The 21511-nt window shown below is 44.8% G+C and overlaps 1 protein-coding gene across 3 annotated transcripts in view; it reads right to left on the bottom strand.

Moving 5' to 3' along the window:
- SPATA22 (spermatogenesis associated 22) overlaps window positions 1–10647 on the bottom strand; it is a 30696-nt gene extending 20049 nt beyond the window's left edge. Inside the window, exons 1-3 of one of the 3 annotated variants that reach the window (XM_040338649.1) lie at window positions 10476–10647; window positions 2687–2827; window positions 950–1010 (exon numbers count right to left, since the gene is read on the bottom strand). In XM_040338649.1, coding sequence (XP_040194583.1) covers window positions 950–1010; window positions 2687–2827; window positions 10476–10494 — 221 coding nt within the window. In that variant the 5' untranslated portion in view covers window positions 10495–10647. The remainder of the gene's footprint in view (window positions 1–949; window positions 1011–2686; window positions 2828–10475) is intronic. The other 2 variants (XM_040338647.1, XM_040338648.1) reach the window with 2 other exon arrangements.
- Window positions 10648–21511: the final 10864 nt, after the last annotated feature.

Genomic DNA, 21511 nt, shown 5'->3' with positions numbered 1-21511 from the left:
CTTTCAGCTATGTTTCTATCTGTTAGCCACACGTTCCATGTAAACAACAACTTACAATGCACTTTTGGAAACATATTAAAAAGCTATACATATACAATTGGTTAAAAAAGGCTTGCAGCACAGGGAGTGGAACCTGTAGGCTACATGTAAAAAAAAATATAGCTTTGACCATCATTATTACTGTAAGATGAAAACACTAACAGGGACAGTAAAAACACTTGGTACAGTATTTATTCAATTAAATATAAAGGCCACTACAGTAAAAACTGTACTGTAATCAACGTGATTTGAAGGACCAGATTCAAATTATACTTTACAGTTATATGAGTTGTTAATAAAAAATAAAAAATAAGGATGCTAAATGAATTGTATAAAATAAGAACCGTGTTATGTGTTACACTTCAATTTGTTATTCGCAAAACCAACAAGCGGGATGCTACGACTATGATCCAGATGAACATTTCCACATGCACTTGTGGTAATACCTTAAAAGTTGTAAAGCAAGTCAGACTAAGAACAGCATGTTTTCTAGAGCACCAGTAAATACGACATACCTTGAAAAGTTTTTATTGTACAAAATATAAGAGGAGAATTAGCCAGTGCGTTATTTTGCATGACAAATGAGGTTAGTTATTGATTATGTAGTTTATGTATAGACATATTCATAAAAGATTCAGTGGAAAAGCACATTGTAAGTTAATTTTAAAAGGACATTTATTCTAATAATGTGTATAAATAAAAGACCAATGCAAAACTCAAATCTTAAATGTATTCCCAATAAAATGATAAATAGAATTTACAAAATGTGCTATGAGGAAACATTAATCTACATTTTTGCCAAATTTAGTTTACAACAAACCTCACAACACATATCAAGCATTGAAACATAATCGTTCTTCACCCTATAATAAAAATATAACATAAAACATAATTTAATTAATGTTCTTACCTATAGTCTACCTTTTTTGCTCCATTACCCGCCTGGTAAGTTCTGCTTCCCCACATGGAATCTGAATGGAAACATAAAAATAATTAAAAGTGCAATTTCAATCAAAAGCTAACTAAGCTACAATCTGCTCCCACCCCCATTCTAAGCTTATTCTATCTACCCTGTAAAAGGAAATATCCCGATACTTACTTATTCTGAAGTCACTCAGGTTCAGTCACATGATCTTTCCAATGGTGCCGGTGTTCTGCTGAATAAGTTCCGCCCGGCGGATAAGAACCCCCTTGTACTGCGCATGCGCAGCGAGTCTCCGAAAATAGCCGAAGTAGAGCTGAGAGTCAGTGTTAGCAGGGCGTGTTGGCCATCTGAGTTAAATATGCAAATCTGCCCATCAACATTGTCATTGCAAAACCCGCCCCGCTAAGACGTGTACTTTATTGTTAAAATCACCCCGGCCTCTTGCAGAGTAGCACTAGCATCGGGAGCGTGCGGCATATGTGATAGACTTTCAGCTCTACATGTTCGGCTATTTTCATAGGCTCAGTTGAGGTTGGTACTGCGCAAGCGTCGTGCCTGCGCAGTACAGGGGGGTCCTAATCATTTTCGTCAGGACACCAGCTTCAGCGTGGAGGACAGAGCAGCGACAACAGCTGTAGAGCTTGGGCAATGACATCCCCCATTGGCTTACTATGGGGCAGCCATTGTCAGCTGTCCCTCCTATACACTGAAGCCAGCGATGGAACATGACATTTCTGTCTGCTGCCCTGTTCCTCTGCTATCCACATGGATTCCTTCTAACAAGCTTTCCTGACACCTGACAGGGTAGGAATCTCCAGCAAACAATCCGTGATTGACAGCCTCGGCTCGGTTTCTGTGCGCTGTGAAGGGGGTGTGTCCATTCCCTCCAATCAGCTCTAAAGCCTCATACACACGGTCGGACTTCAAACAAACTTTTCCGTGGATTTTTGTTTGAAGGGCGTTGGCCGTGAACTTGGTATGCATACACACAGCAGGACTTTTTCAGCAAACTTTCCCAAAATCATGTGGTTTTTCAGTTATTTTCTGCTCTTTACCGCCACCCTTTGGTCAACTTCTGCTATTGTTGGTTGATTTTTAACAACATGAAAAACGACATTTTAAAAAACGACGTGAAAAAATGCAGCATGTTTGAATTTTTTTTTGTCGTTTTTCAGAAGCCGAAAAACTATGTGAAGCCCACACACGATCATTTAAAATGACGTTTTTAAAAACGTTGTTTTTTTTCATGCCGAAAAATGATCGTGTGTGCGCGGCATTAGTGTCAGATGTGTCGGCCGTAATGTCGCTTCCCGCTATAAGTCATTGATTGCCACCATTACTAGTAAAAAAATTCCATAAAAATATCCCACAGTTTGTGGATGCTATAACTTTTGTGAAAACCAATCAATATACGCCTATTGGGATTGTTTTACCAAAAATATGTAGCAGAATACATATAGGCCTAAACTTTTTTTCAAAATTGTCGCTCTTTTTTTGTTCATTTTTTGTGCAAAAAATAAAAACTGCAGAGTTGATCAAATACCACCAAAAGAAATCTCTATTTCTGGAAAGAAAAGGACATAAATTTTATTTGGGTACAGCGTCGCATGACCATGCAATTGTCAGTTAAAGTAACACAGTGCCGTATCACATAAAAATTGCCTGGTCATGAAGGGTGTAAACCTTCCGGAGCTGAAGGAAAGAAAACATGTCTTGGCTAACCTGTATCTGCTGGTGGCATGGAGGAGAATTCAACACTCTCTGGAGCAAAACCAAAGCCTTCATTTTTTTGAGGAACTGAGATTAGTGGTTGTCTGTTTCTTTTCTTTTGGCTGAAGATAGGTAAAGGCTGAAGACAGGCTGCTAAACAAAAAATATCTGCTAAACAAGGTTGTTAAACATTATCACTATCCAAACACTTTATAGGTAATACTGAGTCATGCTACAGCATTTTCTTCAGAAGACGGGGCTGTCAGAAATCCATTGAGCTTCTAACCTCCTTTGCACTGAACTCTTATGCCGCGTACACGTGATAATTTTTCGGCATGTAAAAAACGACATTTTTCAGCATCTAGAAAAAACTTTGTTTTTTCCAACTTTATCATTAAAACTACGTTGCCCACACACGATCGTTTAAAAAAAATGCTCTAGCAAAGCGCGGTGACGTACGACGGCACTATAAAGGGGAAGTTCCATGCGGATGACGCCACCCTTGGGGCTGCTTTAGCTGATTTCGTGTTAGTAAAAGACGATTTGCGCTTTTCTGTCTGTTACAGCGTGATGAATTTGCTTACTCCATTACAAACGGTAGTTTTACCAGAACGAGCGCTCCCGTCTCATAACTTGCTTCTGAGCATGCGCTGGTTTTTAACGTCGTTTTAGCCCACACACGATCATTTTTTACAACTCAAAAAAAGACATTGTTTAAAACATTGTTAAAAAAATGCAGCATGTTCGAATTTTATTTTTTGTCGTTTTTCAGAACCCGAAAAATGATGTGAAGCCCACACATGATCATTTTAAATGACATTTTTTTTAAAACGTTGTTTTTTTCATGCCGAAAAATGATCGCGTGTACGCGGCATTAGGCTGGCCATAAATGGATCAGCAACTTGCCCTGGGTGCAGTCTTTTGCGGTCGGAAAGGAGCGCCAGATTGTGAGCTGCACTTTACAGTACATCAAGGAAACGCTCTACAACATCAGCTCGCTATCACAGCAACCAGATCACAACAGGTCTAGTGGCGCTTTTAGGAGAAGAGAGTGAAATGGAAGGTGAGTTTCCAAAAAGGATCCATATATTAAAGCCTTGTCAGACCAGCTGTGGATTTCTATGCAAGCGAGTGGAACGTGAACTGCCATTAAAGTGGAGGTTCACCCTAAAACAATTATCTAACATTACATCCAGCATACTAACGACATGTACAGTATGCAGGTATTTTTTTTTGCTATACATACAGTTATATTGTTATTTCCCCCCCGCCTTCTGCGTTCTGATTCCCGCGGGACTGGGCGTTCCTACCCCTGGGTTAGATGATTGACGTCTGGTGAAAAACTTCCCATGGCGCACAAGGCGTGTCACCAGTTTTCCGTAAATAGCCGACCTGCGAGTCGGCTCTATATGGCGCCTGCGCAGTCAGCTCTACACGGCGGGCGCAGGCGCCGTATAGTGCCGACTCACAGGTCGGCTATTTACGGAAAACTGGTGACGCGCCTTGTGCGCCATGGGAAGTTTTTCACCAGTCGTCAATCATCTAACCCAGGGATAGGAACGCCAAGTCCCGCGGGAATCAAAACCCGGAAGCCGGGGGCAAAATAACAATATAACGGTATGTATAGCAACAAAAAAATACCTGCATACTGTACATGTCGTTAGTATGCTGGATGTAATGTTAGATAATTGTTTTAGGGTGAACCTCCACTTTTTAGGGTGAACCTCCACTAGACCTGTTGTGGGCTTTGTTTAAAGGGTCACTAAAGGAAAAAAAATTTTTTGCTGAAATGACTGTTTACAGGGTATAGAGACATAAAAGTTAACTGATTCCTTTTAAAAATGATTAAAAATAGATTAAATTCTATCATATAATGTGCCTCTAGTTTCACTTGCGGTTTTAAACTGGTTTCATGTTTATGTGAAGTAAAGAGACCCACAGAACAAAAACAAACAAATCCAGGGCAGTGTTTTGTTTTTAAAATGAATCTGATTGGTTCTGAGGAGTTTTAGACACATAGCTTAGACCACAGTGAAAAGCTGCCATGAGTTTTTTCATAAGGAGCCAGACAAGCAGGAAGTGTGGAGATCACAGCAGAATTACAGCTACTTCAAAGCAAAAACGAACAATGAGGACATGAAACCAGTACTGCAGTAAGGTAAAGAAAGCTATTTAGCAAAAAAAAAAAAAATTCCTTTAGTGATCCTTTAAGGTGAGCTGCTAGGGCACACTCCTGGTGGATGCCTGGATGGTGGGAACAATTGTGTTCACAACTTTCAAGAACTGTTTTTTGAGCATGTGATCTTCACATCTCATCATGATTTGATTAAGGATGAGCTCCGGCGTGTTCGCAAAGCCCACGTGCAGAGCTCACCAGGAAGTTGGCACTGCGCTAAGCTAATCACAGGCAGTGAAACATGTCCCGATCTCTGCAGCCGTGCATCGGGGGACAATGTGTGACTGCCTGTGATTAGCGCAGCGCTGTGCCGACTTCCTGGCGGGCTCTGCATGTGGGCTTTACAAAAAAGCCGGAGCTCATCCTTAGTTTTGATGCACATGCACTTAGTAATTGGGACTTATTTTTTATTTATGTAAAAATAGATGAATACCTGCTTTTGATCCAAGCATTTTTATCACTGTTTCGCATATTATTGTATTTTTAAATTAGGGATAGTCCTTTATGCATATTTGCCTTTTTGCTGTTTAGCTTCTTGAATTAGTGCACTTCATCACTGCTTAACATAGTATCGCATATTACTGCAATTTTTATTTTGTGTGTGTTTTGTTTTTTTCGTATAATTTTTTATTGTTTTTTGAGACTGTTCTTTTTTAGATTATAAATGTTCTTTTTAATGTTTTGTTAAATGTTCACCCTAATAAAAATAAAAATAAATAAACTAAGATGTAATCCAGTGTTATGTATTGATTTTATTCAAATATTTTAATACGTCTTTTTATAAAGATCAGTTTTGTCTCAATGAACTATTCAGTGAACTAAGGTAATTTTTTTTTTTAGGGACATGGTAAAAAAATAGTCCAAAAAAGCTGAACTAAAAATATTTCAATGAGAGTCCCCCCCCCCTTTTTTTTTCTATTTCAGACACTTTGGCTTAGATTTTGCAATTTTTCTGACAATTCACCTCTTTTCGCGTATTCGTGAATAGACCCGATAAAAACTGACATTTGGACAAACAACAAGAAAAACTAGTGCCAAAGATATGAATATCTAAGTACCGGTGAATCACCAGCATAGGTGTGTGTAGTCTACTGCATTAAGCGATTAGTGATAATGCTAATGCGCGTGGGGTGACTAGGCTAGGCACACCCCCTGCTCTTGCCTATGATCACCAGTTAATTGGCAAAAAAAAAAGAAGCAAGCAGCACAAATTTATATAATCCCACAATCTGGTGATAGATAGTGAACCCACGACTATAACCCTAATCCCCTAGGCTACTTTCACACTGGGGAGTTCACCGCTACTAATGCGCTCCAAAGAAGCTGCTGGCAGGACTTTTTCTGACGCCCTGCAAGCGCACCGCTCCAGTGTGAAAGCCCTCAGGCTTTCACACTGGAGTGAGTGGAGCCGCTGGTTCAGGGTGCTTTTTTTAGCACTATAGTGCCTGCAAAGCGCCTCAGTGTGAAAGGGGTCTAAAGCACCATACAGACTATCAGTTTTCCTGCAGGTTTTTCTCTTCGGGTTTACCAAAACCATCTAATATGAGGTCAAGAGTTTCAATTTGTATGCAATCAGGCAGGCCCTTGCACTACATGGTTTTGGTAAACCTGAAGAGAAAAACCTTCAGGAAAACTGATAGTGTGTATGGGGCTTTACAGTACACATGTGAAATACATTCAATCCAACAATCATGTATAATGATAAACTCTGTGTCATAGCATTAAATAATTCATTTATCATCCAAAAAAGTGCAAATGCTGTTAAAAAAAAGTGCAAAAGAAAAAACTGTGTGCTTCATGCAAGAAAATCGTATTCATTAGTAAAGTGCATTCATCAAAAATTCTTGTGTTCAAAATATTTGAAGTCCATTGTGCCAATGTATGACAAATGAATTATTTTATGAAGTAGATCCAGTTTCCAGCAGTAGAACGAATGGCAGATATTCATATCTAGTACATGATATATCTTGTCCTGGTGTGAGGATGGATACTCTGCAGATGATGAATATTACTGTTCTCTGTCGTCAGGTCCTGATGAAGCTGGGGTTTCCCAGCGAAACATGTTGACGTCATTCTTCTGAGCGTCTGACAGTCACCTCTGCATCACCGTCAAGCATTCACGGCGCGGACGGACTCTAGCATAGAAGTGTGGGACACGGGATTCTGGGGTACTACACCTAGCGGCTATCCACAAGCCTACCCAAATCGCATGGTGTCACTCCCCATATACTCTGGGTGATGGGACTCAGAGCCCAGCGTGGCATACACTGCAAAGAGGAACTTGGAAAACGGATGAAAAACAAGGATATCCCTCACTCAGCTGTTACGGCCATTGGCTCTATGGAACATTGCCGCTACCTTCATCCCAGCTGACGACAGAGCACGGTAATATTCATCATCTGCAGAGTATCCATCCTCAAACCAGGGCAAGGTATATCATGTACTAGATATGAATATCTGCCACTCGCTCCTACTGCTGAAAACTGGGTCTACCTTATGTTTGGTCACAGATGATGTTAGTTCATCCATTGCTTCCCAGATCCCTTCAGATCAGTGTGTATGGGGTGAGACTTCATTAGCTACCATCCAACTCCCCACACAGACTTCCTTCCCCGTGTGTCCCCCTCAGCCATTGACTGTAGCCCTTTGCATTTTTGCCCTTCTTTTTACATCCACATAAAGACTGCCTTGTTCTGGAGGTGTAATTTCAATATTGCACATCGCTTACGCAGTGCTTTTCTATGGTTCCCATTGTCAATGCACGTGCAGTGAGGACGCTGTTTGTTTTGATTTGATAATTTTATGCATTTTTGTATTGGTTTATTATTTATTATCCAATAAAATTCCCATTCTTTTGATACTTGATTTGTATTCTAGCTGACACTATATCTCTGAGGCTCTATATGTGGCATTGTTCGTTCTCTATACCCGTCTCTCCTTGATATAGTGCTGTGTTTTTCTCCACCGGGGGTCAGAGGTTGTGTGGACATGGTACAGGGGGTCAGAGGTTGTGTGTACATGGTACAGAGGTGGTGTGGACATGGTACAGGGGGTCAGAGGTTGTGTGGACATGGTACAGGGGGGTCAGAGGTTGTGTGGACATGGTACAGAGGTCAGAGGTTGTGTGGACATGGTACAGGGGGGTCAGAGGTTGTGTGGACATGGTACAGGGGGGTCAGAGGTTGTGTGGACATGGTACAGAGGTCCGAGGTTGTGTGGACATGGTACAGGGGGGTCAGAGGTTGTGTGGACATGGTACAGGGGGGTCAGAGGTTGTGTGGACATGGTACAGAGGTCAGAGGTTGTGTGGACATGGTACATGGGGTCAGAGGTTGTGTGGACATGGTACAGGGGGGTCAGAGGTTGTGTGGACATGGTACAGAGGTCAGAGGTTGTGTGGACATGGTACAGGGGGTCAGAGGTGGTGTGGACATGGTACAGGGGGTCAGAGGTGGTGTGGACATGGTACAGGGGGTCAGAGGTGGTGTGGACATGGTACAGGGGGGTCAGAGGTTGTGTGGACATGGTACAGAGGTCAGAGGTTGTGTGGACATGGTACATGGAGGTCAGAGGTGGTCTGGACATGGAACAGGGGGTCAGAGGTTGTGAGGACATGGTACAGTGGGTCAGAGGTTGTGTGGACATGGTACAGAGGTCAGAGGTTGTGTGGACATGGTACAGGGGGGTCAGAGGTTGTGTGGACATGGTACAGGGGGTCAGAGGTGGTGTGGACATGGTACAAGGGGGTCAGAGGTTGTGTGGACATGGTACAGGGGGTCAGAGGTTGTGTGGACATGGTACAGGGGGGTCAGAGGTTGTGTGGACATGGTACAGAGGTCAGAGGTTGTGTGGACATGGTACAGGGGGTCAGAGGTGGTGTGGACATGGTACAGGGGGGTCAGAGGTGGTGTGGACATGGTACAGGGGGTCAGAGGTCGTGTGGACATGGTACAAGGGTCAGAGGTTGTGTGGACATGGTACAGAGGTCAGAGGTTGTGTGGACATGGTACAGGGGGGTCAGAGGTTGTGTGGACATGGTACAGGGGTCAGAGGTTGTGTGGACATGGTACAGGGGGGTCAGAGGTTGTGTGGACATGGTACAGAGGTCAGAGGTTGTGTGGACATGGTACAGGGGGGTCAGAGGTTGTGTGGACATGGTACAGGGGGGTCAGAGGTTGTGTGGACATGGTACAGAGGTCAGAGGTTGTGTGGACATGGTACAGGGGGGTCAGAGTTTGTGTGGACATGGTACAGGGGGGTCAGAGGTTGTGTGGACATGGTACAGAGGTCAGAGGTTGTGTGGACATGGTACAGGGGGTCAGAGGTGGTGTGGACATGGTACAGGGGGTCAGAGGTGGTGTGGACATGGTACAGGGGGGTCAGAGGTTGTGTGGACATGGTACAGGGGGTTCAGAGGATGTGTGGACATGGTACAGAGGTCAGAGGTTGTGTGGACATGGAACATGGAGGTCAGAGGTGGTCTGGACATGGAACAGGGGGTCAGAGGTTGTGAGGACATGGTACAGTGGGTCAGAGGTTGTGTGGACATGGTACAGGGGGGTCAGAGGTTGTGTGGACATGGTACAGGGGGGTCAGAGGTGGTGTGGACATGGTACAGGGGGTCAGAGGTTGTCTGGACATGGCACAGGGGGTCAGAGGTGGTTTGGACATGGTACAGGGGGTCAGAGGTTGTGTGGACATGGTACAGGGGGTCAGAGGTTGTGTGGACATGGCACAGGGGGTCAGAGGTTGTGTGGACATGGTACAGGGGGTCAGAGGTTGTGTGGACATGGCACAGGGGGTCAGAGGTGGTTTGGACATGGTACAGGGGGGTCAGAGGTTGTGTGGACATGGCTTCAGAACGGCACATGTGCATTTGGCCCGCAGCCATCTTTTTTTTGGGCACTGCTGCCCGTAACAGACATTTACAGACTGCCCGTAAATTAACGGGCAGTTGGCAACACTGCCCATCACTGGTGTCAGTAAGAGGAATAGTGCCCCATCAGTGTCAGTGGGAGGAATATTGCGCCTTCATTGGTGTCAGTGGGAGAAATAAAACTCCATCATTGGTGTCAGTGAGAGGAATAGTGCCCCATCATTGGTGTCAGTGGGAGGAATAGTGCCCCATCATTGGTGTCAGTGGTAGGAATAGTGCCCCATCATTGGTGTCAGTGGGAGGAATAGTGCCCCATCATTGGTGTCAGTGGTAGGAATAGTGCCCCATCATTGGTGTCAGTGAGTGTGAGGAATAGTGCCCCATCATTGGTGTCAGTGAGTGGTAGGAATAGTGCCCCATCATTGGTGTCAGTCTGAGGAATTGTGCCCCATTATTGGTGTCAGCGAGATAAATAGTGCCCCATTGTTGGTGTTAGTGAAAGGCATTGTGCTCCATCATGAAACAGTACCCCAAGGGCCAGATAAAGTAAAGGGCCACACCTGGCCCTGAGGGTGCAGTTTTTAAGCCCACTATCCTACAACACGCCCTCAGAGGAGGTGAGCTTGTACACGGCGTGTGTCCTCTCCTCACACTATGAGGTAAATGTACAGATCCTAACACTGAGCGGGAGGAGAGGTTGTACTGAGGCTCGTCTCTCTCCTTCCTCTCTCACTGATCATCTCCGTCACCTGGGAAACTTCTCTTCATTTTTACTTCTCCGCCTCCCCCCGGGGTCACGTGACACCGCTCAGCCTCCTCCACACGGAGCTCCGCTTCCCGCTCCGATCTGTAGAACTGCGCGCGGGATTTTTCTTTTCCTGCTGCAGCCAATCAGAATCGAGTTGTGTGGGCGCGTGCTGCGGCACAGGTTGTCCCCGCGGGGAGATGTGAGGGCGAGGAGAGAAGTCAGTGTGAGGCGATAATTGAATGTTCACTTTCCTTTCCGAAAATTAAAAGTTTAGAAATAAACGGCCATTGGTACAACTGTATTCCTTGGTGTCTAAGGGCAGACCATAGAAGAGCGCATATGAGAACATTTCCAACAGTAATAAGAGACTATAGGGATCATCCCTCATGTAGTTACATGAGCTGCATTACCTTGTAAAGATGGAAGCAAAGTCGTACAAAAACAATCATTTTCAGCCCTGGTTCACACTGGGTACGATTTGGAACGATTTGAGATGCGATTTGACATGTCAAATCGCATCTCAAATCGGCGGCAATTGTCGGCAATGGCACTGTCCTAATCAGTGCGATGCCGCATCTGCGATTTCAAAAAGTAGTTCCTGTACTACTTTTTGTGATTTCGGGCCGCGATTTACATTAAATTGCGGCCGAAATCGCGACAAAATCGCAGCCGCGTAATCGTGGTAAAATCGTGCATTTTACCGCGATTTTGAATTCACAGCAGTGTGAACCTAGGCTCAATGTGCCCCCTTCCCACTATAAGGCCAGGTGGACGGTGTCAGTATTTTTTTTTTATTTTTAATATTTTTTTTACAATTCAATTTGTTTTAAATACATATTACAATGGTTTTTAGGGGAGGGAGTTGTGGCAATGGGCTATGTTAGTAGGGCAGGGGAGAGTGGTGTCAGTAGTTTATTTGTTTTATTTTTTATTCTTTCTAATTTTTTTACAATTATTTTTTTTTATATTTTTTTGGGGGCCTTTGGTGAGATAAAAAGACCCCTGACATCTCCCCTTTGGGACTGAGGACACAGATTCCCCAGTCCCTTTCTCAGCCCTAAAGATGAATGAACAGAGACAGAGGCTCTGAGACAGAGGGAGCAGCAGCGATTTACCACCAATTTTGCACCGCTATTCGGCCGCTTAGCGGGGCGGTTATACCCCTGCTAGCGGCCGAGAAAGGGTTAAATCCGCCCGCAATGCGCCTCTGAAGAGGCGCATTGTTGGTGGTATAGACGCGGTGTCCCATTGATTTCAAAGAGGAGTGCTATACACACCTCTCCTTTACCGCTCCAAAGATGCGGCTTGCAGGACTTTTTTTTACCGTCCTGCTAGCGTGCCGCTCCAGTGTGGGCTTTCACACTGGAGAAACAGCAGCAGCTGTTTAGGGTAGGTTTGCAGGCGCTATTTTTAGCGCAATAGCACCTGCAAACCGCCTCAGTTTACTCTGCTCAGTTATCACAGGAGTGATCTCGCTCACTGGGCCGGATTCAGAAAGAGATACGGTGGCGTATCTCCTGATACGCCGTCGTATCTCTGAGTTCCGACAGTCGTATCTATGCGCCTGATTCATAGAATCAGGTTACGCATAGATATCCCAAATATCCGACAGGTGTAAGTGTTTTACACCGTCGGATCTTAGGCTGCAATTCCCGGCTGGCCGCTAGGTGGCGCTTCCGTATTTTTACATGACGAATATGCAAATGAGCATTTACGCCGATTCAGAAAGGAACGACCGCCCGGCGCTTTTTTTTACGCCGTTTGCGTTCGCTTTTTCCGGCGTATAGTTACCCATGCTATATGAGGGATAGCTAATGTTAAGTATGGCCGTCGTTCCCACGCCGTGTTTTGAAAATTTACGTTGTTTGCGTAAGTCGTTTGCGAATACGGATGGACGTAATTTACGTTCACGTCGAAAGCAATGACGTCCTTGCGACGTCATTTAGAGCAATGCACACTGGGAGATTTTACGGACGGCGCATGCGCCGTTCAAGTAAAACGTAAAAAAACCGCAGGGTCAAGGGAAATTTAAATAAAACACGCCCCCTACATCCCCATTTCAATTACGCGGCTTTACGCCGCAACACATACGCTACGCCGCTCTAACTAAGGGCGCAAGTTCTTTGTGAATAAAGAACTTGCGCCCAAAGTTAGAGCGGCGTAACGTATCGGAGATACGTTACGCGGGCCGCACAGATACGCCAATGTATCTGAATCCGGACCACTGTGGCCAATTCCTGACAGCCCCCCCCAGCAGCCGGTGGGAGAGGAGGGGAGCTGTCTGCAGAGGACGGGGGGGCGGAGTCGGAGGACTAGGGCGACAGAACAGAACATAGGGCCGGAGAAGAACAGGGGAGAGGACGGAGAGAAGGACACGTAGGGGGCTGGGGGGGTCGCACACAGAACAGCAGGGAATGATCGGTGCGGCAGCAGAAAACAGCTGTGATCACCGACAGCCATGGGAGGGAGAGAAGGAGAAGCAGCTGGCATCTAAAAATCTATATAAGGGAGATCGGTGTTCATAGCTGTTTTCTGCCGCACTGATCATTCCCGGGAGATCGTGAGGCGCTTGCGGGTGTGCGGCGTCCACTGCAGAAATGCAGGAGTCTACCGCACCTCGTGAGAGACTTGAAATGTCTGAGTTTTAAAAAGAATAACCAGTGCCGATCCTGGGGCCCTAAGCAAAATGACATGGCACATTAAAAATGAGAAGCGGGGGGCGCTGACGACAGTGACATGTCACATTAAAGAAAGTTGAGAAGTGGGGGGAGGGGGTGTTCTGCTGTCGGAAATGACTCAGCCAGCGAGTTTAGAAGTGGGGTGAGGGGGTGAAAAGGACTTCTCACCAGGTGGGGCCTCTAGTAATTTGGGGGGTCCTTCGCCGGTTTTCGGGGCCTGAAGCGGCTTGCATAGTGAGCCTATAGGGAGCATAGTGAGCCTATAGGGAGGATCGGCCCTGAGAATAACACTCATATACATAAAGTTTATAAAAACATGGAATGTTAGATCATCATCATCATACATCCACCATCAGGGCCGTCTTTAATATTGATTGGACCCTGGGCAAAAAAAATATTGCCCCCCCCCCCCCCCTCCATGCAGTTTCACTCTCCACCTGCTTTGAGACATACAATAAATAGCAGCTAGGCTTAAAATCCATTTACTGAATCAGATCAGGCAGCGATTGTGATTGGTTGCCAGAGATTACAGTGCATCATTACTGCTCACTGACTGGTTGCTAGAGGTTACAGCACACATTACGACTCACTGATTAGTTAGAGGTTACAGAACATGATTTATGCTTGTTGATTTGTTGCTAGAGATTACTGTATATCAATACTGCTCACTGATTGGTTGCTAGAGGTTACTGCATATCATTACTTCTTACGGATTGGTTGCTAGAGGTTACAGCACATAATCTCCTCACTGCCTGCACACCATGGACTGAGTAGGTGAGGGGACCCATTAATAGACAGAAAACTCCTAGGGATCCTAGGACTCCTGCGATCAGTGGCAGTGCTGGGGGGGAGGGAGGGTGTGATCAATATCCAGCATGCCCCTTTATGTCCCCAGTGGGCAGCATTCCGTATAGGTGATGGTGTATATGACCTCAGGGCGGCATGATATACATATGAATATTGCCTATATTTACATATGAACACTGCCGGTCCGCCGATATTTACATATGAATGCTGGTATTTAAATGTAAACACAGGGTCTACAGGTGAGTCATCTGTACACAACAATAGTGCAAAAATGGGCAGCATTAGTAACAGAACTGGACTAAAACCTCAAGGGATAAGGGAATTTAAACTGGGATAGTTGGTAAGTATGGTGCAGCTGCTTTGGGCCCCACAATAATGACAGGGTCAAGGCCCTGCCTTAACCACTTAAGGACCCCTTCACGTCGATATCGATATACGTTGGCAGAATGGCACATCCATGTACCTGTACGTGGCCCTTTAAGCCCAGCCGTGGGGTTGCGTGCACGCGACCCGGTCCGAAGCTCCGTGACCGCGCCCTCGGGTTCTGCGGACCCGATCGCCGCCGGTGTCCCGCAATCGGTCCTCCGGAGCTGAAGAACGGGGAGAGGTGTGTGCAGAGGCGGCTCTTTAATTAGGCAAATTAGGCGGTCGCCTAAGGCCTCACACTTACAGGGGCCTCGCGGCCGCCTAACTTACCTAATGCATTACCCCAGTTTTGAGGGACAGGAGACCTTAACGCTGCTGTGCTCAGGCAGCGTTAAGAGCCCCGACTCAGGAGCAGGGCCACCAGCATCCAACAACCAGTGAACATTGGTGACACCACCCCTTGTGACGTCAATGACCCTGCATGCCCTCAATGATGTCACAAGGGGGTGTGTTCAACCGGTGACATCACCCGGTAGCCCCCGCCCCTTAGTTATTAAAGAGCAGGATCTGGGGGCTGCCTTGTTAAAGGGGGCTTCCAGATTCCAATAAGCCCCCTGTCCGCAGACCCCCACAACCCCTGGCCAGGGTTGTGAGGAAGAGGCTCTTGTCCTTAAATTATTTTTCCCATCATGGGTGTGAGTGGGGCCCCATGTCAAGTTTTGCCTAAGGCCTCACAAAGCCTAGAGCCGCCTCTGGGTGTGTGTAAACACACCTTCCCTGTTCTTCGTTGTGGCAGTGTCATTGATCGTGTGTTCCCTGATATAGGGAAACACGATCACTGATGTCACACGTCCAGCGCCGCCCCCTACAGTTAGAAACACATATGAGGTCACACTTAACCCCTTCAGTGTCCTCTAGTGGTTAACTCCCAAACTGCAATTGTCATTTTCACAGTAAACAATGCATTTTTATAGCATTTGTTGCTGTGAAAATGACAATGGTCCCAAAAATGTGGCAAAATTGGCCGATGTGTCCGCCATAATGTCGCCGCCATTAGTAGTAAAAAAAAAAAAATATTAATAAAAATGCAATAAAACTATCTCCTATTTTAAAAACGCTATAAATTTTGTGCAAACTAATCGATTAACGCTTATTGTTTTTTTTTTTACCAAAAATAGGTAGAAGAATATGTATCGGCCTAAACTCAGAAAAAAAAAGTTTTTTTATATCTTTTTTGGGTATATTTATTATAGCAAAAAGTAAAAAATATTGTTTTTTTTTTCAAAATTGTCACTCTATTTTTGTTTATAGCGCAAAAAAATTAAAACCGCAGAGGTGATCAAATACCACCAAAAGAAAGCTCTATTTGTGGGGAAAAAAGGACACCAATTTTGTTTGGGAGCCACGTCGCACGACCGCGCAATTGTCAGTTAAAGCGACGCAGTGCCGAATCGCAAAAACTGGCCAGGTCCTTTACCTGCATAAAGGTCCGGGTCTTAAAGCGGGAGTTCACCCAATGATGTTTTTTTTTTCTCTTTTCCCCTTAGATGGATGCTTGTTTTGTCTAGGGGAATCGGCTAGTTGTTTTAAAATATGATCCGTACTTACCCGTTTTCGAGATGCATCTTCTCCGTCGCTTCCGGGTATGGGTCTTCGGGAGCGGGCGTTCCTTCTTGATTGACAGTCTTCCGAGAGGCTTCCGACGGTCGCATACATCGCGTCACTAGTAGCCAAAAGAAGCCGAACGTCGGTGCGGCTCTATACTGCGCCTGCGCACCGACGTTCAGCTTCTTTCGGAAAATCGTGACGCGATGGATGCGACCTTCGGAAGCCTCTCGGAAGACTGTCAATCAAAATAGGAACGCCCAGTCCCGCAGCCCATACCCGGAAGCGGCGGAGAAGATGCATCTCGTAAACGGTAAGTACGGATCATGTTTTAAAACAACTAGCCGATTCCCCTAGACAAAACGAGCATGAAGCTAAGGGGAAAATGTGTTATGTACGGGTGAACCCCCGCTTTAAGTGGTTAAAGACGGCCCTGGATGCACATAGTGAATGGAAATATCCACAATGTAAGCATCCGTGGTGTAAACACAAATTAATAATAGTAATCATAATTCCTTATGATTACTACTTTTGGAAACAAACTCAATGCAACCAGATTACATGGTACTTCTGTACAATGTGATCCAGTGCAGGAAAACACACTGCGTTTCTACAGTGCGCGAAAAGTACATAAAACTCCCGCACTGCGTTCTAGTGTGAACCGGGCCTTAGGGGAGCCAGGAAGTGGACAGGTAAATAAAAAAAAAAAAACAAGTGTTAGATGATTACACATAGGCATGAGGAAATGCATGCTGATGTGAATTTTTGTAAAATAGGGTAAAGGGCAGCTTTAAAAGTCAGCCATGATTGACTTTGCGTGTTATGTGGCTATCATGTTAAACCTCGGGCTAATAAACAGCACAGACAGGCATTTAGCATTTTCAGAGTCAGCCTTTTTCTCACATCTCATGATAGGTTCACTACATCTCCACTAGTGCGACTTGTCATGCGATTTGGGACTGAAAAGTTCCATGACAAGTTGTAGCTCATGATTTTCAGTGAGTAATGTTCATATCTGTGCGACTTCAAGTCGAGGCAACTTCAAAGTAGTCCCTGCACTACTTTGGTCCCACTTTGATGCAACTTGAGATCCATACACCTCAAGAATACACAGGCATTGCTTCAAGTCGCATCAAAATTGCGGCAAAAAATTGTGGCAAAAGCGTGTGCCTTTCACGTGGCAATAGTAGAAACCTAGGCTAAGTGTTTGCAGTAAAATACAGCGATCCATACAGTGGGTTATCTACAAATCTCTTTATTTCATTCAACAACAAAAAAGTGAATACAAAATATAAACGCATGGAAGTCATATCAAAAATATACTACAGTACAAAAAATTGCAATAATAACTATATGATCACTATATAGATACACTATGGGGCATATTTACAAACATTTGCTAGGTGAATGTCACAAGCATTCACAAAGCTATCAAAAATTATCCCTGTATTTTATCGAATGTGTTTATTTCCTATGATCATTAGCTGCACAGCTCTAGTGGCCATATTGTGTTTTCCCGATTTGAGTATTTGAGTATTTCAGGAAACCACTGCATTATGGCCAGTAGATGGAGCCGAGGATCATAAGAAATAAAAATATTAGACAAAATTCAGGGATGAGTCATCCATGACAGCTGTGCCAATGCTTGTGACATTGTCCAGCTACTTTTTTTTTTATAAATAAACCCCTATATTATACCTTTACATATCTAAGCTATGTATGTGTCTCAGTGTTATGCACAGTATCACAGTCTCAGGAATATAGGTATATTTACATAATTAGTTAAATAAGATTTTTTTTAAATAATTAAAACAATACTGTATATTAATGATTGCGTTGGGATTGTAATTTAGCACCTTCAGGCCTCATTGACCCAATAATGACGGAAATTTGCTTCAGTTTCTGAGTCATCACCGGAATCTTTTCTAGGTTGGCCTATTGGGGAATGATTGTAAACAAAGTGTTGACGCAACACGTATGGAGCTAGAAGCTTGACATTTGACCTCATCCCGCGGCCATTCCCAACTGCATGACGGTAAGCCGTTGTATTTGTCTCGAGTTGATTCTAGCTGGCACGGCTTCAAGTGCCTTTTATGTGAGTGTGATTGCTTATGGTTTAAAAGTAATAAACACGTTTTTAGACCGAGCAATAGATACAGTATCTTCTGTTTTACATTGCTGTGATCTTGTGAATGCATCTGTTAAGGAGAGAACCAGGTAAAGAGAACGGAAGGATAACATGCTATTTGATTACACCCTAAAGGGGAACCAGGGGCGGACTGACCCTTGAGTCACTCGGGCACTGCCCGAGGGCCCCATGCCACTAGGGGCCCCATCAGGGTTGCCAGGCTCAGTAAAACCAGGGACAGTATGTAAAAATCTATGTTTTTTTTACATCTGTCCCTGATATGTCCGGAACCGACATGCTTTCGATGTGAAAATCCCAAGATTTTAGCTACCCTGCCTCTGTACTGCCTCCTGGCGTGGTGGCCATCTGTAAGCCCAGGGGCCCCATAATCTTCTATTGCCCGGGGGCCCCATGAGTTGTCAGTCCACCCCTGAGGGGAACAGAGATTTGTGACTTACTGGTAAAACAGGACTCATAACGGGAAGTGAGCGGCCAGAGAGCACAGGTGGAGGATTGCATGGGCACTTTGGCCCCTTTCACACTGGGGGCGTTTTGCAGGCGCTATAGCGTTAAAAATAGTGCCTACAAAGCGCCCTAAAACAGCTGCTTCATTCACTGGCAGGGAGTCAGAAAAAGTCAGCAGCTTCTTTGGAGCGCATTAGGAGCAGTAAACTCGCCGCTGAAATCAATGGGCAGAGCCGCCATACTGCTGGCAAAACGCCGCTATAGCTGTGCTTTGCGGGCGATTTTAACCCTTTTTTGGCTGCTAGCAGGGGTTAAAAGCATCCCGCTAGCGGCCGAAAAGCGCAGCAAATCCAACGGTAAAGCGCAGCCGGCGCTCAATATTTTTTTGTGATATTTGCACAGAGGTGCAAGATGATGATTTAGCCCAGGTTCATACTGGGCTGCGGGAATGAAGTCGTGCGAGTTCGGCTGAACTGGGGCCCTTTTTTATTATGAAATAATCTTGCAATTGCACTTTACTAAATAATTGCATGCTGGTGCTGGCAGCAATTTATTGCGGATTCGCTAATGTGTTTTGATTTTTCATGATTTAAATTTTTTCACAATATTCCTTATTAATTTATTCATATTGCATTTAATTACTTGATTGTAGGTTAGCGTATTAAGGGGTTGCGCTGATTAAGATGTATACACTATAAGCTTAATATAGACCTCACAGGATGAAACCTGTAGGAACAAACCTAATGGCAACTTCAGGCTTTAGTGTAATAACAATGTCCTCACAGGCTTGTAATATATATTTAAAGGGGTATACTGGATGGATTACAATTTTTGCACTGGTGATTAGTAGTTTGGAGCAGTACACTAAAGTTATTTTTTTTTTGGACACTCTGTTATGTGGGCTGTGCATGCAGTGTGTTGTCAATGTATGCTTTTGCCAATCAGAACCATGCATACATTGTGACTCCATAACAGTGATGTCATATGTATGGCTATATGTGGCCAAGGTGTTCTAGGCTTGGCACCATTTGTAAGTCAAGCCCTGTACACACGAGAATCCCGTTGTTTTTCTCAACAGGATTCTTGTCAAGCTTGACGGGATTCTTGTCTAGCTTTCCTTGCATACACACTGTCTAGCCAAAATCTCGTTGTTTTAAAACGCGGTGACGTACAACACGTACGACGGCAGTATAAAGGGGAAGTTCGATTCCAATGGCGCCACCCCTTGGGCTACTTTTGCTAATCTTGTGTTACTGCGTGTTAGTAAAAGTTTGGTGAGAGACGATTTGCACTTTTCAATCTTCGTGCTTTTGAGTCCGTTACAGCGTGACGAATGTGCTATCTCCGTTACGAACACTAGTTTTACCAGAAGGAGCACTCCTGTCTCATACTTGATTCTGAGCATGCTCGTTTTTTTTAAGCACACACACGACCGGTTTTCTCGTCGTAAAACAGTCCGACGAAAATCACAACGAGAAAATTGAGAATCCCGACGAGAAAATAGAGAGCAGGTTCTCTATTTTTCTCGTCGAGATTCCAGGCAGTTTTCGCCCCAACTTACAGGAGCAAGTGCTGTATTCCCCAAACACTTGCTCCGTAATTTGCGGCGGCGTAGTGTAATTGGCCCGGCTTATCCCCGCGTAATTCCAAGGGGGCGGCTTGTATTTAAATTAAGCGCGCCCCCGTGCTGATCGAACTGCGCATGCGCCGGGCTTAAAATAGCCCAGTGCGCATGCTCCAGTTCTCGACGGAAAACGTCAATGACGCCGACGTGTGCGTCATTGACGTAAAGTCGTATTTAAGAACGACTTAGGAAAACTACGTACCCGACGGGAAAAGACGACGCGGACCCGACGCCATACTTAACATGGCATACGGCGGACTGGCGTAAGGTTACCCCTCATATAGCAGGGGTAACCTTACGCTTACGCAAACGACATAATCGACTGCTACGCGACGCGAATTCGTTCGGGAATCGGCGTATCAGGCTCATTTGCATAAACAAATGAGACCTGAACGTAAACGCCACCTAGCGGTCGGCGTTGTATTGCATTTAGGATCCGACGGTGTAAGTGATTTACACCAGTCGGATCCTAGCCTAAATCCGTTGTATCTTGTTTTGTGAATACAAAACAATGATACGCCGGCGGGAAATTCGAATTACGCCGGTGTATCAGTAGATACTCCGGCGTAACTCTTCTGAGAATCTGGCCCCTAGCCTTTAAATCTCTCACACTGTAGGTGTAGTGTGGTGTGGTGCGCATAGTTCCACCCAAAAAATGTCATCATTTCCCAGGTATGCCAGTGCATCAATGATAGCATGGTAATGCTGTGAATATTTAGCCACTGTTTTTCTTCAGCAGTCTTTGTGTGTCATATCTGTGCAAAGAGACTTCCACTGAAGACTGCTCACAATCCTTATGGAGGCAAAGAGGTGTTGGATGTCCATCCATCAATGGAGGGTTTGTATAACTGCACCACTTGCATCTGTGACAGTTCAACCGCCATCTTATGGCAGGATAAAAACTTTGTTTGAACTTTCTCCACACCTCCTTACTGAAAAAAAGCAATTGTCTTCGATTCTTCTCCCAGACAGAAATAGATGACAATCTAAAGGCTCATACACACGGTCAGACATCCAACAAAATTTCCCTTGGATTTTTGTCCTAATTGATTTGTCCGGCCACACCCATAGCATACACACAGTCAGACTTTTCTGCAAACTTTTCTAAAACTTTCCTAACATCACATGTTTTTTTTTGCTCTTTTCTGCTCTTTACCGCCACCTTTTGGTTAACTTCTGCTATTGTTTGTTGCTTTTAACATTGGTTCTGAGCATGCGTATTTGCACTTTGTCCAAAAAGTTGGTTGGCTTGCTGTACACACGGTCAGACAAAGCACCATCTGACTTTTGCTGTCGAAAAGTTGGTCCGTTTGCAGACCCAACTTTTTGTCGGATGAAACCCGAAAAAGTTGGTCCGATGGAGC

This window comes from Rana temporaria, chromosome 2 (assembly GCF_905171775.1).
Source record: "Rana temporaria chromosome 2, aRanTem1.1, whole genome shotgun sequence".
NCBI lineage: Eukaryota > Metazoa > Chordata > Amphibia > Anura > Ranidae > Rana > Rana temporaria.
The sequence above is the reverse complement of the archived record's forward strand: the minus strand, read 5'-3'. Positions and strand labels throughout refer to the sequence as shown.